The sequence below is a fragment of the Haliotis cracherodii genome, unplaced genomic scaffold (assembly GCF_022045235.1).
Source record: "Haliotis cracherodii isolate W230 unplaced genomic scaffold, xgHalCrac1.p SCAF_11, whole genome shotgun sequence".
NCBI lineage: Eukaryota > Metazoa > Mollusca > Gastropoda > Lepetellida > Haliotidae > Haliotis > Haliotis cracherodii.
In genome coordinates this window covers 20,498,572-20,517,716 of record NW_027266266.1, presented here as the reverse complement: position 1 = coordinate 20,517,716, position 19,145 = coordinate 20,498,572, and the positions used below count along the sequence as shown (strand labels likewise).

Below are 19,145 nucleotides of genomic sequence, written 5' to 3'. Positions count from 1 at the left end.
ATGGTAGTCCAGGCTGACTGACAGTCAATATACAATGGAATGTTGGTGAGGATTAACAACGGGGATTAGCGCCTAAAACGTAATGACAATTAAGTTATGGAGACATGGCTACAGGGTAAATTGCCCTTGAAGTCAAATGTACTGCAGACAATGGTAGTCATAAATCAGTCGCTATGACAACTTCCCTCCGTTCCGTGAAGCTTGGACCCCAAGCTTTGACAAGTCCAAATTGATATGTGTGAACTTTTTCACCAAGGAAAACAACCATGCAAATGTGATCAAAATCAGTTATATGAAATCCTTATGCAACAAATATATCTATGCAATGACGGTATGAAAGTGATCATCTAGCCAATTTGAATTAGTGCCAGTTTGAAAACTAACCAAGTGATCTTTAGAATGTGCAATTTCACTACAAGGTAATTACTGCTTTTCACAGATTCAATAAATATACCACTGAAGGTTCTTTGAATTCAGGAGTCTGGCTTGGCGGTGCGACTTAGTACCGAATAATGATAATGAGTAATGTCATAAAAAGTACAAATTAAACATCTCAGCAAATATTTCGCATAAAGAAATTTGAAACCAGGAGTCTAGCTTTACCGCGTGACTCAAACGGTACTTGTGGGTACTATTGCCCTTTTAAGTACAATGGGTGCTCTTCCCGTGTCTTTGACGGAGCTTGCCCATACATTGTGGGTGCGATGCCCAAGAAAAAAATCCTTAATTCCGACATCAAAATTCTGAAATGCTGAATACTGCTGTGCTGTTAATTACTTAATACTGACATACAATAAACATATGTGTAGGGGTGGCTCACCCAAGAATATCCCTAATCTGAATTCAAAGTCCTAGACAATACATTCAATTTTGTACCAAACTGTGCACATTAATTACTTGTAACAATTGACAAATTTTATCGTTTAGATTTTTGAAATTACGAGTCGAGCTTAGAGGTGTGACTCGATAACCCTACAGCTTAGGTTTGTCTGGGCCGTAGCTGCAACTATATGTCTGGCGTGGCCTGGAGACATTTCAAAGATTCCCTACACAATAACTTCAAAGATCTAGCTGACTAAAGATGTAATTTGGAGTATATTGCACACATACAAAACTGAATTTTGGAAAGACACATTTTGGCATTAATATACTGGCTTTGATTAAACATACCTGGTTGCACTATTCAACAGTCACACAATATATATCCTTGATTGAGTCCATGTAAGTAAACACAAATTAGTAAGTCCAAATGAGATATCTTGTACACAGTGTCCATCTTGTAGGTGCCCGTGAGGCGGTTTCTGTATGATCTGCATCATGATGGCTGTGGTCAAGATCACTGCGGGATAGGCGTTTATACTTCCTTGGTCCTGTGTATGAACGAAATCTTGAGAGATTCGGAGAGATTCCTGTTGTTTTCTTCAATCTTGTTTCTTCATGGCTCGAGTTGATGATTGTTCTTCAGGGTGGTAGGCATACAGAGAGGTTACGGGATCGGGAGTAAGCTTAAAAGTTACTCCAGCCGGATTCTAACACCAGTTGTCAACGCGCATGTTGACAGGGAATTAGCTCTTGGGGGAATAAAGGACAAAATCGACATCACTGTCCCGGAACGCTTTATGCACAACATGTAAACAATAAACAACAATTGCATAATGAGCGGAATACCTGCTCTGACAACACAAACACAGCAATGAGCAGACTTTCCAGCTCAGGCGTACAAGAGGTGAACGGAGCTCCAGCTCACCTCAGGGCGTTTCCCACGAGCAGCATATCCTGCTCGAGGTCGTCCCTATGCCAGCACTCGGAATACCAAGCCTGACTAACACCCCTGTAACTGTGTAATGGTAGCACATATATAGTAATGAACAACAATGGACAGACAAAGAGACAACGACGTTGCTTTGGACATATGGGCGTGATTAACAAACACAGTTCATGGGATGATCAATTAGGGCAATAAATGCCATACTATAAAAAGCAGTAGTTAAAGGGAAGTGATATGGTAGTCCAGGCTGACTGACAGTCAAAATACAATGAAATGTTGGTGAGGATTAACAACGGGGATTAGCGCCTAAAACGTAATGACAATTAAGTTATGGAGACATGGCTACAGGGTAAATTGCCCTTGAAGTCAAATGTACTGCAGACAATGGTAGTCATAAATCAGTCGCTATGACACAAGCATGAGTTGCGGAAGACCAATGCTAACCCGGGTCTTCTGCGCGAAGCCAATCAAGAGTCCTATTGCGTCCACTCGTAAACTGGCGGGCAAAAATAAGTATGCACTTGAAAATTGGATTTGACCCCAAAAAAATACAAACGTTATCAAGACAGTAGCATACTGCATACTTAAGACCCCAAAACACAAATATGTTACGCGTATAAAATACATCACCATCGAATAACCATTTCTTGTTTATTTGATTTTAGTCACATTCAAACATGGGTTCATACTTTCTTTGGCCCGGCAGTTAATGAAAAAATATTATGTTTACTTAATAAAACACAAGAACACTTGTGTAAATTTTAAATTGCCTAACTCGATATCAATTCCGTTCCATTGCTCATCTCACGTCAACTAGCACGTTCGCACGCGTAAGCATTGTAAATGTTGGTCGTGTTATTTAAGAGTAAATATTTGTGTGTTATACCTTCGTGAGGTCAACACAAACACAAGATTTAACCTGCAAAGCTGAAGACTTTTTGCGTAACGAATGCATCACACAGGGAGACTCACGAAGTGAGACGACAGTGTCAGTAACTGAAGGGGCTATAAATAATATGATACCTACATTTAAATACCCATAAATCATCCAGCGTTCGATACCCGATTCTCGTAAGGAATGTATGCATGTTTGTGTTTGTTTATGCCCGGCGTTATACGAGAACATCGAACGAATTCGAACGATTACGGATTATATGGCCCGAGTGAATAAAATTCTAGAGCCGCGAAGTGTTGCAGGTCTCAAACGTTTACCACACACACACACGCACGCGCACGCACGCACGCACACACACGCACACACACACACACACACACACACACACACACACACACACACACACACACACACACACACACACACACACACACGCACGCATACTGAGGACTGAATGCATCTCGCCTCCAATATCGGCATATTAGGAGTTAATGTACGAAAATATCACGAGGCCATCATCCTCCTCCTTTGGTTGTCTGTTTATTTGCCGTTGAACGCCGAGTCTGGGCCAGAAAATCCAGTGATTGATATCATGAGCATCAATTTACGCAATTGGGATATTCGCAATTCTGGGCCTGACCATCCAATCTCGTTTAGAGTTACCTGCCTTTGGTTAAAAATCCAGAAAATATGAGTGAGTGATTGGGAGAGTATGTTTGACGCCGCTTTTAGCAATATTCCTGCAATATCACGGCGGGGGACACCGGAAATGGGCGTCACACATTGTACCTATATCAGGAATCGAACCCGGGTCTTCGGCGTGACGAGCGAACGCTTTAACCACTAGGCTACCCGACCACCCCGCCAGAAAATATGAAAATCCCGACACTGAGATTACAAATGACGTGGGCGGAGTTCAGAAACATAATACACTTTTGTGGGGGCCTCAGGGTACAGCCTCAGTGATGGTGTCTGTTTTCATGTTACCTCTCTTCGGTTGAATGTTAATTACAACACCATCTTCTACAATCTCATCAACACAAGTGGCTGGTCCATTTGTGCTGTTGAAAACATAAATATTTTCAATCGTAACCAAGGACGTCACCCATGCGCTCTCATAACCATATATGGAACATATTTGTGGCCACCGCCTGTTGGTTAAAACCTGCTGCGTCAACAACACTGGAACCAGTGTAACACATCACTAGCGGTATAAGAAAAACTAGGAAACTGAGAGGTACCTCCCTTCGGTTATTGCCGAGCGTTGCCTAGCTACCGATCTCAGCAAAACGACACCATAGTTGTTGCTACTATATCTGCTGTATCTCTCTGTTGTCAATCTATATCTACCTTCGATTTTGACCATCGCTTGAGTCTTTCAAGATGCAGTCAAGTAGTTATGTTCAAGGTACCAATGTATCACAGTTTTAGGATGATTTTGTTTCAGTCTGTTGATAAATTTGGTGTGACGGGCCGATAGGTCGTATCAGCCTTTTTGTTCATGACGAACTGAATACAACCCCGTTCAATCTTACGTTGGTCAACGTACTGAAACGTTACTTTGGATGTACTAAACGTGTTCCTTGTTCTTAATGTGATATCTGAGTTCAGCGGCTTTACTGAAATGGCCAATCCTCACATATGCACTGTCAGTTCTCTGCCTCGATGGAAGTGTATGAGATTTTGGGCTATCAAATATAAACACAGATAAACATAAACCCACATAAAGCAGCGTTAGAAATTAGCACTACTCCCATAGTCCTTGCCAATCTGCACAATAGTTAAGGTATCATAAGGACTAGTAGAAATTTGCCATTTTAAAGGGGTTTGCTATATGTTATCATTATAAGGACCAGTAGACTAAAACAGTTAGTTTGTACCACTGTAAAGTATGTCTACGTGCTTACTTGTTCCTGATTATGACTTCCTATGTACTCTCTTTTTAACGTATTCTTATCACTTCTCCCCCACACAGAGAGGATGTTTCACCCGGCTTTCACCCCTGCTGCCACTCCTGTCCCACGTCGAGTAGGTGTGCTAGGGTTGTAGAAACTAGATCTATATCAGTATTTGTTTTTACAACAGAGTTGTATCCTATAATAGTCGAAGTGTCTAGTGTCGTAAGTGTTGATGTTCCATAACCTCCTTTATAAACAGAATAACTAATTTATTGAAATTGAAAGTTGTATTAGAACCTGTCACTTAAATTGTAACATTACATTTTACAGGTGACATTCATTTTCTTTAATCAAAGTGAGTTTTTATTTTAACAAGTGTTAATCTTCCATAACCGTCTCCTGTATGACCACTCTTTCCTAACCCAGGAAACAACAACCATACCTATCACCCTTGTCTCATCATTTCTCTCTTTCCCCCTCCCCTCCAGCGTCAATGTGTGTACCACCCTGAACCCCTGTCCGCTCTCCCCACCTCCTACACCTCTGTCCCCGACCCAGCCCCTGTCTCTGTTTCTGTCAACATCACCGGCCACGTCATTATGGTTGACACTGACTTTGTGGAGATCGACCTCGGCCGTGAGGAAGACACACAACCCCTCCCACCCCCGTCCTTCCTGAGAGCCTTGCTGTCCCGTTTCATCCGTCTGATCAAGAGAGTCTTCACCTATAACAAAAACGACGCTTAAAGTGACATTTTGTAACAATCTGTGAAGTCACCTTTCTTTGTTTTTGTTTGGACATTTTGTCAAATTAGTTAACAAAAACACATGTTATCATTCCCATTGGGTTGTTCCTTCGTTAGTAAATTTTGTAGTTGTTCTAGTTGTTGTTTGCTGCTCTGTTCTATTATCAAGGTAGCTGCCTCATTACGTATGGATCAAACTCAACCATAACCTAAAGATGGTTCTACCTTTGTAGATCTCCTTAGGTCTGTGACAAAATGGCGAATAAATAGGGTATGCAGAAGTTGCATTGTTGATTTTCTTCAAATCCCCACCGTCATATTGCTGGAATATTCCTAAAAGCAGCGTAAAACCAAACTCCCTCTCTCGCTTCAATCTAACATTGAAATGTATAATAGGCTTAAGATTTCTTAGTATGTGCAGAGATATGACAGGAGTTGAACTCTCGGAAATCAAGTGAGGCATGTCACATGTTGCCAGCTTGACAACCCCATGTTTATGCCTTGGGCTCCTAAACTTTATTACTGATAGTTAATGGTTAACCCAGGTAAATCCCTAGCTGTGGTTATGGCATGTTCATGATCCTGCTGATATGTAGTAGGAATAGTGTTACATTTAAGTGAGTGAGTGAGTAAGTATGGTTTTACGCCGCGTTTACCAATATTCCGGCGGGGGACAGCAGAAATGGGCTTTACACATTGAACCATGTGGGGAATCCCGTTTAGAGTTACCTGCCTTTGGTTAAAAATCCAGAAAATGAGTGAGTGAGTGGGTGAGTGGGTGAGTATGGTTTGATGCCGCTTTTAGCAATATTCCAGCAATATTCCAGCAATATCACAGCGGGGTACACAAGAAATGGGCTTAACACATTGAACCATGTCTGGAATCGAACCCGGGTCTTCGGCGTGACGAGGAAACGCTTTAACCACAAGGCTACTCTACCCACCGCTGTTTGAAAGAACTGCAGAAAACTATTTTTATGTTTTTGACATTGTTTGAAAAACTCTGAGAGCAATATGGAGCATGTTCTGTTGTATCGAACCTTGTGTGAATGCAGAAATCACATGAGGACGTTCTGAGAAGGGACGAGTCGAGGTGTGTAATGAGTTGAGATTCCAAAATAGACAGAAATGAATATTTTTAATAGTGTCATGTGTCAAGGAATGTATGCGTGTTTGTGTTTGTTTATGCCCGGCGTTATACGAGAACAACCAATGAATTCGAACGATTACGGATTATATGGCCCGAGTGAATAAAATTCTGGAGTCTTTGGTGAACAGTGAGTGAGCGAGTGAATTGGGTTAAACGCCGCTTTTAACAGTATTCTAGTTATATCACAGCGTGTCAGCTTAATGTGGGAGGAAAACCCGAAGTGTTGCAGGTCTCAGACGTTTACCACTTCGGTGAAACCCACGAGTACGGGTATGGTGCTGACAAACGTAGAAACATAATTGGGGCGAACCGGTATTCGAACCCACAATCATAGGTTTCTGGCGTGCCCAAGGGACGCAACTCTGCACAGCGAATCGTGGCGACTTAGACGACTACCTCACACACACACACACGGACACACACGCACGCGCGCGCGCACACACACACACACACACTGAGGACTGAATGCAAACATCTCGCCTCCATTAAAGGCATATTAGGAGTTAATGTACGAAAATATCACGAGGCCATCATCCTCCTCCTTTGGTTGTCTGTTTATTTGCTGTTGAACGCCGAGTCTGGGCCAGACAATCCAGTGATTGATATCATGAGCATCGATCTACGCAATTGGGATACGATGACATGCTGGGCCTGACCATCCAATCCCGTTTAGAGTTACCTGCCTTTGGTTAAAAATCCAGAAAATATGAGTGAGTGAGTGGGTGAGTATGGTTTGACGCCTCTTTTAGCAATATTCCAGCAATATCAGGGCGGGGGACACCATAAATGGGCTTCACACATTGTACCTATATCGGGAATCGAACCCGGGTCTTCAGCGTGACGAGCGAACGCTTTAACCACTAGGCTACCCGACCAGCCCGCCAGAAAATATGAAAATCACGACACTGAGATTTCAAATGACGTGGGCGGAGTTCAGAAACATAATACACTTTTGTGGGGGCCTCAGGGTAAGCCTCAGTGATGGTGTCTGTTTTCATGTTACCTCTCTTCGGTTGTATGTTAATTACAACACCATCTTCTTCAATCTCATCAACACAAGTGTCTGGTCCATTTGTGCTGTTGAAAACATAAATATTTTCAATCGTAACCAAGGACGTCACCCATGCGCTCTCATAACCATATATGGAACATATTTTTGGCCACCGCCTGTTGGTTAAAACCTGCTACGTGAACAACACTGGAACCAGTGTAACACATCACTAGCGGTATAAGAAATACTAGGAAACTGAGAGTTATCTCCCTTCGGTAAGTGCCGAGCGTTGCCTAGCTACCGATCTCAGCAAAACGACGCCATAGTTGTTGCTACTATATCTGCTGTATCTCTCTGTTGTCAATCTATATCTACCTTCGATTTTGACCATCGCTTGAGTCTTTCAAGATGCAGTCAAGTAGTTATGTTCAAGGTACCAATGTATCACAGTTTTAGGATGATTTTGTTTCTGTCTGTTGATAAATTTGGTGTGACGGGCCGATAGGTCGTTTCAGCCTTTTTGTTCATGACGAACTGAATACAACCCCGTTCAATCTTACGTTGGTCAACGTATTGAAACGTTACTTTGGATGTACTAAACGTGTTCCTTGTTCTTAATGTGATATCTGAGTTCAGTGGCTTTACTGAAATGGCCAATCCTCACATATATACTGACAATTCTCTGCCTCGATGGAAGTGTATGAGATTTTGTTGTATCAAATATAAACACAGATAAACATAAACCCACATAAAGCAGCGTTAGAAATTAGCACTAGTACCATAGTCCTTGCCAATCTACCCAATAGTTAAGGTATCATGAGGACTAGTAGAAATTTGCCATTTTAAAGGGATTTGCTATATGTTATCATTATAAGTACCAGTAGACTAAAACAGTTAGTTTGTACCACTGTAAAGTATGTCTACGTGCTTACTTGTTCCTTATTATGACTTCCTATGTACTCTCTATTGAACGTATTCTTATCACTTCTCCCCCACACAGAGAGGATGTTTCACCAGGCCCTCACCCCTGCTGCCACTCCTGTCCCACGTCGAGTAGGTGTGCTAGGGTTGTAGAAACTAGATCTATATCAGTATTTGTTTTTACAACAGAGTTGTATCCTATAAATGTCGAAGTGTCTAGTGTCGTAAGTGTTGATGTTCCATAACTTCCTTTATAAACAGAATAACTAATTTATTGAAATTGAAAGTTGTATTAGAACCTGTCACTTAAATTGTAACATTTATTTTTACAGGTGACATTCATTTTCTTTAATCAAAGTGAGTTTTTATTTTAACAAGTGTTAACCTTCCATAACCGTCTCCTGTATGACCACTCTTTCCTAACCCAGGAAACAACAACCATACCTGTCACCCTTGTCTCATCATTTCTCTCTTTCCCCCTCCCCTCCAGCGTCCTTGTGTGTACCACCCTGAACCCCTGTCCACCCTCCCCACCTCCTACACTTCTGTCCCCGACCCAGCCCCTGTCTCTGTTTCTGTCAACATCACCGGCCACGTCATTATGGTTGACACCGACTTTGTGGAGATCGATCTCGGCCGTGAGGAAGACACACAACCCCTCCCACCCCCGTCCTTCCTGAGAGCCTTGCTGTCCCGTTTCATCCGTCTGATCAAGAGAGTCTTCACCTTTAACAAAAACGACGCTTAAAGTGACATTTTGTAACAATCTGTAAAGCCACCTTTCTTTATTTTTGTTTGGACATTTTATCAAATTAGTTAACAAAAACGCATGTTATCATTCCCATTGGGTTGTTCCTTCGTTAGTAAATTTTGTAGTTGTTCTAGTTGTTGTTTGCTGCTCTGTTCTATTATTAATGTAGGTGTCGCTTTACGTATGGCTCAAACTCAACCATAACCTAAAGCTGGTTCTACCTTTGTAGATCTCCTTAGGTCTGTGAAAAGATGGCGAATAAATAGGGTAATGCAGAAGTTGCATTGTTGATTTTCTTCCAATTCCCACCGTCATATTGCTGGAATATGCCTCAAAGCAGCGTAAAACCAAACTCCCTCGCTCGCTTTAATCTAACATTGAAATGTATAATAGGCTTAAGATTTCTTAGTATGTGCAGAGATATGACAGAAGTTGAACTCTCGGAAATCAAGTGAGGCATGTCACATGTTGTCAGTCTTACACCCCCATGTTTATGCCTTGAGCTCCTAAACTTTATTACTGATAGTTAATGGTTAACTCAGGTAAATCCCTAGCTGTGGTTATTTCATGTTTATGATCCTGCTGATATGTAGTAAGAATAGTGTTACATTTAAGTGAGTGAGTGAGTATGGTTTTACACCGCTTTTACCAATATTCCGGCGGGGGACAGCAGAAATGGGCTTTACACATTGAACCATGTGGGGAATCCCGTTTAGAGTTACCTGCCTTTGGTTAAAAATCCAGAAAATGAGTGAGTGAGTGGGTGAGTGGGTGAGTATGGTTTGATGACGCTTTTAGCAATATTCCAGCAAAATCACAGCGGGGTACACAAGAAATGGGCTTCACATTGAACCATGTGGGGAATCAAACCCGGCTCTTCGGCGTGACGAGGAAACGCTTTAACCACAAGGCTACTCTACCTCTCCGCTGTTTGAAAGAACTGCAGAAAACTATTTTTATGTTTTTGACATTGTTTGAAAAACTCTGAGAGCAATATGGAGCATGTTCTGTTGTATCGAACCTTGTGTGAATGCAGAAATCACATGAGGACGTTCTAAGAAGGGACGAGTCGAGGTGTGTAATGAGTTGAGATTCCAAAATAGACAAAAATGAATATTTTTAATAGTGTCATGTGTCAAGGAATGTATGCATGTTTGTGTTTGTTTATGCCCGGCGTTATACGAGAACAACCAACGAATTCGAACGATTACGGATTATATGGCACGAGTGAATAAAGTTCTGGAGCCTTTGGTGAACAGTGAGTGAGTGAGTTGGGTTTAACGCCGCTTTTAACAGTATTCCAGTTATATCACGGCGTGTCAGCTTAATGTGGGAGGAAAGCCCGAAGTGTTGCAGGTCTCAAACATTTACCACTTCGGTGAAACCCACGAGCACGGATATGGTGCTAACAAACCTAGAAACATAATTGGGGCGGACCGGTATTCGAACCCACAATCATAGGTTTCTGTCGTGCGAATCGTGGCGCCTTAGACGACTACCACACACACGCACACACACACACACACACACACATACACACACACACACACACACAGTGAGGACTGAATGCAAACATCTCGCCTCCAATATCGGCATATTAGGAGTTAATGTACGAAAATATCACGAGGCCATCCTTCTCCTCCTTTGGTTGTCTGTTTAATAGTGTTCATTTGCCGTTGAATGCAAAGTCTGGGCCAGACAATCCAATGATTGATATCATGAGCATCGATCTACACATGGGATACGATGACATCCTGGGCCTGACCATCCAATCCCGTTTAGAGTTACCTGCCTTTTGGTTAAAAATCCAGAAAATATGAGTGAGTGAGTGGGTGAGTATGGTTTGACGCTGCTTTTAGCAATATTCCAGCAATATCACGGCGGGGGACACCAGATATTGGCGTCACAAATTGTACTTATAGCGGGAATCGAACCCGTGTCTTCGGCGTGACGAGCGAACGCTTTAACCACAAGGCTACCCGACCACCCCGCCAGAAAATATGAAAATCCCGATACTGGGATTTCAAATGACGTGGACGGAGTTCAGAAACATAATACACTTTTGTGGGGGCCTCAGGGTACAGCCTCAGTGATGGTGTCTGTTTTCATGTTACCTCTCTTCGGTTGAATGTTACTTACAATACCATCTTCTACAATCTCATCAACACAAGTGTCTGGTCCATTTGTGCTGTTGAAAACATAAATATTTTCAATCGTAACCAAGGACGCCACCCATGCGCTCTCATAACCATATATAGAACATATTTGTGGCCACCGCCTGTTGGTTAAAACCTGCTGCGTGAACAACACTGGAGCCAGTGTAACACATCACTAGCGGTATAAGAAATACTAGGAAACTGAGAGTTATCTCCCTTTGGTAAGTGCCGAGCGTTGCCTAGCTACCGATCTCAGCAAAACGACGCCATAGTTGTTGCTACTATATCTGCTGTATCTCTCTGTTGTCAATCTATATCTACCTTCGATTTTGACCATCGCTTGAGTCTTTCAAGATGCAGTCAAGTAGTTATGTTCAAGGTACCAATGTATCACAGTTTTAGGATGATTATGTTTCAGTCTGTTGATAAATTTGGTGTGACGGGCCGATAGGTCCTATCAGCCTTTTTGTTCATGACGAACTGAATACAACCCCGTTCAATCTTACGTTGGTCAACGTACTGAAACGTTACTTTGGATGTACTAAACGTGTTCCTTGTTCTTAATGTGATATCTGAGTTCAGCGGCTTTACTGAAATGGCCAATCCTCACATATGCACTGTCAATTCTCTGCCTCGATGGAAGTGTATGAGATTTTGTGCTATCAAATATAAACACAGATAAACATAAACCCACATAAAGCAGCGTTAGAAATTGGCACTACTCCCATAGTCCTTGCCAATCTGCACAATAGTTAAGGTATCATAAGGACTAGTAGAAGTTTGCCATTTTAAAGGGGTTTGCTATATGTTATCATTATAAGGACCAGTAGACTAAAACAGTTAGTTTGTACCACTGTAAAGTATGTCTACGTGCTTACTTGTTCCTTATTATGACTTCCTATGTACTCTCTATTGAACGTATTCTTATCACTTCTCCCCCACACAGAGAGGATGTTTCACCAGGCCCTCACCCCTGCTGCCACTCCTGTCCCACGTCGAGTAGGTGTGCTAGGGTTGTAGAAACTAGATCTATATCAGTATTTGTTTTATCAACAGAGTTGTATCCTATAAAAGTCGAAGTGTCTAGTGTCGTAAGTGTTGATGTTCCGTAACCTCCTTTATAAACAGAATAACTAATTTCTTGAAATTGAAAGTTGTATAAGCTCATGTCACTTAAATTGTAACATTACATTTTTACACGTGACATTCATTTTCTTTAATCAAAGTGAGTTTTTATTTTAACAAGTGTTAATCTTCCATAACCGTCTCCTGTATGACCACTCTTTCCTAACCCAGGAAACAACAACCATACCTATCACTCTTGTCTCATTATTTCACTCTTTCCACCTCCCCTCCAGCGTCCTTGTGTGTACCACCCTGAACCCCTGTCCACCCTCCCCACCTCCTACACTTCTGTCCCCGACCCAGCCCCTGTCTCTGTTTCTGTCAACATCACCGGCCACGTCATTATGGTTGACACCGACTTTGTGGAGATCGATCTCGGCCGTGAGGAAGACACACAAACCCTCCCAACCCAGTCCTTCCTGAGAGCGTTGCTGTCCCGCTTCATCCGTCTGATCAAGAGAGTCTTCACCTTTAACAAAAACGACGCTTAAAGTGACATTTTGTAACAATCTGTGAAGCCACCTTTCTTTATTTTTGTTTGGACATTTTATCAAATTAGTTAACAAAAACGCATGTTATCATTCCCATTGGGTTGTTCCTTCGTTAGTAAATTTTGTAGTTGTTCTAGTTGTTGTTTGCTGCTCTATTCTATTATTAATGTAGGTGTCGCTTTACGTATGGCTCAAACTCAACCATAACCTAAAGCTGGTTCTACCTTTGTAGATCTCCTTAGGTCTGTGAAAAGATGGCGAATAAATAGGGTAATGCAGAAGTTGCATTGTTGATTTTCTTCCAATTCCCACCGTCATATTGCTGGAATATGCCTCAAAGCAGCGTAAAACCAACCTCCCTCGCTCGTTTTAATCTAACATTGAAATGTATAATAGGCTTAAGATTTCTTAGTATGTGCAGAGATATGAGAGGCGTTGAACTCTCGGAAATCAAGTGAGGCATGTCACATGTTGTCAGTCTGACACCCCCATGTTTATGCCTTGAGCTCCTAAACTTTATTACTGATAGTTAATGGTTAACCCAGGTAAATCCCTAGCTTTACACATTGAACCATGTGGGGAATCAAACCCGGGTCTTCGGCGTGAGAGCAAACGCTTTAACCACAAGGCTACTCTACCTCTCTGCTGTTTGAAAGAACTGCAGAAAACTATTTTTATGTTTTTGACATTGCTTGAAAAACTCTGAGAGCAATATGAAGCATGCTCTGTTGTATCGAACCTAGTGTGACTGCAGAAATCTCATGAGGAAGTTTCTAAGAAGGGACGAGTCGAGGAGTGTAATTAGTTGAGATTCCCAAATAGACAAAAATGAATATTTTTGATAGTGTCATGTGTCAAGGAACGTATGCATGTTTGTGTTTGTTTATGCCCGGCGTTATACGAGAACAACCAACGAATTCGAACGATTACGGATTATATGGCCCGAGTGAATAAAGTTCTGGAGCCTTTGGTGAACAGTTAGTGAGTGAATTGGGTTTAACGCCACTTTTAACAGTATTCCAGTTATATCACGGCGTGTCAACTTAATGTGGGAGGAAAGCCCGAAGTGTTGCAGGTCTCAAACGTTTACCACTTCGATGAAACCCACGAGCACGGGTATGGTGCTAACAACCCTAGAAACATAATCGGGGTGAACCGGTATTCGAACCCACAATCATAGGTGTCTGGCGTGCCAAAGGGACGCAACTCTGCACAGGACTGAATGCAAACATCTCGCCTCCAATATCGGCATATTAGGAGTTAAAGTACAAAAATATCACGAGGCCATCATCCTCCTCCTTTGGTTGTCTGTTTGCCGTTGAACACCGAGTGTGGGGAAGACAATCCAGTGATTGTCATCATGAGCATCGATCTAAGCAATTGGGATACGATGACATGCTGGGCCTGACCATCCAATCCCGTTTAGAGTTACCTGCCTTTGGTTAAAAATCCAGAAAATATGAGTGAGTGAGTGGGTGAGTATGGTTTGACGCCTCTTTTAGCAATATTCCAGCAATATCAGGGCGGGGGACACCATAAATGGGCTTCACACATTGTACCTATATCGGGCATCGAACCCGGGTCTTCGGCGTGACGAGCGAACGCTTTAACCACAAGGCTACTCTACCTCTCTGCTGTTTGAAAGAACTGCAGAAAACTGTTTTTATGTTTTTGACATTGCTTGAAAAACTCAGAGCAATATGAAGCATGCTCTGTTGTATCGAACCTAGTGTGACTGCAGAAATCTCATGAGGAAGTTCTAAGAAGGGACGAGTCGAGGAGTGTAATTAGTTGAGATTCCCAAATAGACAAAAATGAATATTTTTGATAGTGTCATGTGTCAAGGAACGTATGCATGTTTGTGTTTGTTTATGCCCGGCGTTATACGAGAACAACCAACGAATTCGAACGATTACGGATTATATGGCCCGAGTGAATAAAATTCTGGAGCCTTTGGTGAACAGTGAGTGAGTGAGTTGGGTTTAACGCCCCTTTTAACAGTATTGCAGTTATATCACGGCGTGTCAGCTTAATGAGGGAGGAAAGCCCGAAGTGTTGCAGGTCTCAAACGTTTACCACTTCGATGAAACCCACGAGCACGGGTATGGTGCTAACAACCCTAGAAACATAATCGGGGTGAACCGGTATTCGAACCCACAATCATAGGTGTCTGGCGTGCCAAAGGGACGCAACTCTGCACAGGACTGAATGCAAACATCTCGCCTCCAATATCGGCATATTAGGAGTAAAAGTACAAAAATATCACGAGGCCATCATCCTCCTCCTTTGGTTGTCTGTTTATTTGCCGTTGAACACCGAGTGTGGGGAAGACAATCCAGTGATTGTCATCATGAGCATCGATCTAAGCAATTGGGATACGATGACATGCTGGGCTTGACCATCCAATCCCGTTTAGAGTTACCTGCCTTTGGTTAAAAATCCAGAAAATATGAGTGAGTGAGTGAGTGAGTATGGTTTGACGCCGCTTTTAGCAATATTCCAGCAATATCACGGCGGGGGACACCATAAATGGGCTTCACACATTGTACCTATATCGGGAATCGAACCCGGGTCTTCGGCGTGACGAGCGAACGCTTTAACCACTAGGCTACCCGACCACCCCGCCAGAAAATATGAAAATCACGACACTGGAATTTCAAATTTTGGGGGGGGGGGGGGGGGGGTTTACAGCCTCAGTGATGGTGTCTGTTGTCATGTTACCTCTCTTCGGTTGAATGTTACTTACAATACCATCCGCTACAATCTCATCAACACAAGTGTCTGGTCCATTTGTGCTGTTGTCAGTGTTGAAAAGATAAATATTTTCAATCGTAACCAAGGACGCCACCCATGCGCTCTCATAACCATATATGGAACATATTTGTGGCCACCGCCTGTTGGTTAAAACCTGCTGCGTGAGCAACACTGGAACCAGTGTTACACATCACTAGCGGTATAAGAAATACTAGGAAACTGAGAGTTATCTCCCTTCGGTTAGTGCCGAGCGTTGCCTAACTACCGATCTCAGCAAAACGACGCCATAGTTGTTGCTACTACATCTGCCGTATCTCTTTGTTGTCAATCTATATCTACCTTCGATTTTCAACATCGCTTGAGTTTTTTCAAGATGCAGTCAAGTAGTTGTGTTCAAGGTACCAATGCATCACAGTTTTAGGATGATTTTGTTTCTGTCTGTTGATAAATTTGTTGTGACGGGCCGATAGGTCCTATCAGCCTTTTTGTTCATGACGAACTGAATACAACCCCGTTCAGTCTTACTTTGGTCAATGTACTAAACGTGTTCCTTGTTCTTAATGTGATATCTGAGTTCAGCGGCTTTACTGAAATGGCTAATCCTCACATATGCACTGACAATTCTCTGCCTCGATGGAAGTGTATGACATTCTTTATTGTATCAAATATAAACACAGATAAACATAAACCCACATAAAGCAGCGTTAGAAATTAGCACTAGTACCATAGTCCTTGCCAATCTGCACAATCGTTAAGGTATCATAAGGACTAGTAGAAGTTTGCCATTTTAAAGGGGTTTGCTATATGTTATCATTAAAAGGACTAGTAGACTACAACAGTTAGTTTGTACCACTGTAAAGTATGTCTACGTGCTTACTTGTTCCTGATTATGACTTCCTATGTACTCTCTATTGAACGTATTCTTATCACTTCTCCCCCACACAGAGAGGATGTTTCACCCGGCTTTCACCCCTGCTGCCACTCCTGTCCCACGTCGAGTAGGTGTGCTAGGGTTGTAGGAACTAGATCTATATCAGTATTTGTTTTTTCAACATAGTTGTATCCTATAAAAGTTGAAGTGTCTAGTGTCGTAAGTGTTGATGTTCCATAACCTCCTTTATAAACAGAATAACTAATTTCTTGAAATTGAAAGTTGTATAAGCTCATGTCACTTAAATTGTAACATTACATTTTTACAGGTGACATTCATTTTCTTTAATCAAAGTGAGTTTTTATTTTAACAAGTGTTAATCTTCCATGACCGTCTCCTGTATGACCACTCTTTCCTAACCCAGGAAACAACAACCATGCCTATCACCCTTGTCTCATCATTTCACTCTTTCCACCTCCCCTCCAGCGTCCTTGTGTGTACCACCCTGAACCCCTGTCCACCCTCCCCACCTCCTACACTTCTGTCCCCGACCCAGCCCCTGTCTCTGTTTCTGTCAACATCACCGGCCACGTCATTATGGTTGACACCGACTTTGTGGAGATCGATCTCGGCCGTGAGGAAGACACACAACCCCTCCCACCCCAGTCCTTCCTGAGAGCCTTGCTGTCCCGTTTCATCCGTCTGATCAAGAGAGTCTTCACCTATAACAAAAACGACGCTTAAAGTGACATTTTGTAACAATCTGTGAAGTCAACTTTCTTTATTTTTGTTTGGACATTTTGTCAAATTAGTTAACAAAAACACATGTTATCATTCCCATTGGGTTGTTCCTTCGTTAGTAAATTTTGTAGTTGTTCTAGTTGTTGTTTGCTGCTCTATTCTATTATCAATGTAGGTGCCTCATTACGTATGGCTCAAACTCAACCATAACCTAAAGCTGGTTCTACCTTTGTAGATCTCCTTAGGTCTGTGACAAAATGGCGAATAAATAGGGTATGCAGAAGTTGCAGTGTTGATTTTCTTCAAATCCCCGCCGTCATATTGCTGGAATATTCCTAAAAGCAGCGTAAAACCAAACTCCCTTCGCTCGCTTCAATCCAACATTGAAATGTATAATAGGCTTAAGATTTCTTAGTATGTGCAGAGATATGAGAGGCGTTGAACTCTCGGAAATCAAGTGAGGCATGTCACATGTTGTCATTCTGACACCCCTAAGGTTCATGCCTTGGGCTCCTAAACTTTATTACTGATAGTTAATGGTTAACCCAGGAAAATCCCTAGCTGTGGTTATGGCATGTTTATGATGATGCTGATATGTAGTAAGAATAGTGTTACATTTAAAATGAACAACGTATTGTGGCTTATTCGGCTGTTTGAAAGAGTGAACGAGTGAGTGAGTGAGTAAGTATTGTTTAACGCCGCTTTTACCAATATTCCGGCGGGGAACAGCAGAAATGGGCTTCACACATTGAACCATGTGGGGAATGGAACCCGGGTCTTCGGCGTGACGAGCAAACGCTTTAACCACAAGGCTACCCTACCAATGTTTTTGACATTGCTTGAAAAACTCTGAGAGCAATATGAGGCTTGTTCTGTTGTATCGAACCATAGTGTGACTGCAGAAATCACATGAGGACGTTCTAAGAAGGGACGAGTCGAGGAGTGTAATGAGTTGAGATTCCAAAACAGACAAAAATGAATATTTTTAATAGTGTCATAAAACATACTTGCATTAATTTCAGTTTGTACTGAACGCAGCACTCAGCAAGTCCATTTGTATGACAGCCTGTAAATAAATTAGAATCGAGTCTGGACCAGACACACCAGTGATTGATATATCATGTGAGACCACATCGTCGGCGTACGATGACACGCTTTTATAAACACTTGCGTGTTTGGGCTTCCGACATATCAGCCTAACTGGGATCTATAGATTCTGAAAATATACTGTTTTGATAGAAACAAACAACAGCATTTAAAATGAAAAGGGCCCGACGTGAGACGGGAGGACTGAACCTTTGGAAAAACTGGACTTGCAGCATTAAAGTGAGTAAGGGGTTGGAGAGAAGGGAAACTGATATGGTTCAGGGCCTCTTAGACAGACAAGAGGACCTATTCTAACCCGGAATTCCTAGGGGTTCAAGGAATTGAAGGTATTTAAATAGGTATCAATAACAAGCAACCTAAATAATACAGGTGACGGGAAAAAGAACGTACACAGCAGACAATTTGATTTGACCAAACGTTATCGAAACGTTTCTAGGCTGAAAGCAGTCGCCGAAACATTGCAAACTGGAGGTCCTAAAGACAGCTATGATGCATTATCAAGTACATCACCATGGTCAGTGAGCCTGATCGCCCGATCCCGTTAGTCGCCACTTACGACAAGTATGGTTTGCTGAATACCAGTGCTAAACCGTATCCTTATAGGGACCCCTACAATGTGTAAAAGGCACGGCTGTACATGCTTGCGGTGTTCAACCTGATATATTTCTTTTACTTCGGTTGTAAAATTTTTTAGGTTAAGAAATAACTTTATGGCTTTTTTTAGAAATACTTGAATTACCTGTGTTGGTGAAGCTTGGCAATTAACACATATATTATATCT

General features: G+C 42.1%; 3 protein-coding genes across 3 annotated transcripts; all 3 read left to right on the top strand.

Annotated features, from left to right (window-relative positions):
• Positions 1-7,855: 7,855 nt before the first annotated feature.
• LOC139455938 (uncharacterized) lies at positions 7,856-9,116 on the top strand. Its single transcript, XM_071237482.1, has 3 exons — positions 7,856-7,880; positions 8,448-8,500; positions 8,859-9,116. The coding sequence occupies exons 1-3, from the start codon at positions 7,856-7,858 to the stop codon at positions 9,114-9,116; spliced, it is 336 nt and encodes a 111-aa protein (XP_071093583.1).
• Positions 9,117-11,629: 2,513 nt separating this feature from the next.
• On the top strand, positions 11,630-12,891 carry LOC139455934 (uncharacterized). The gene is made up of 3 exons (XM_071237479.1): positions 11,630-11,654; positions 12,222-12,274; positions 12,634-12,891. Exons 1-3 carry the CDS (start codon positions 11,630-11,632, stop codon positions 12,889-12,891), a joined length of 336 nt encoding a protein of 111 aa, XP_071093580.1.
• A 3,127-nt stretch (positions 12,892-16,018) lies between these two features.
• On the top strand, positions 16,019-17,260 carry LOC139455552 (uncharacterized). The gene is made up of 3 exons (XM_071237104.1): positions 16,019-16,043; positions 16,591-16,643; positions 17,003-17,260. Exons 1-3 carry the CDS (start codon positions 16,019-16,021, stop codon positions 17,258-17,260), a joined length of 336 nt encoding a protein of 111 aa, XP_071093205.1.
• Positions 17,261-19,145: the final 1,885 nt, after the last annotated feature.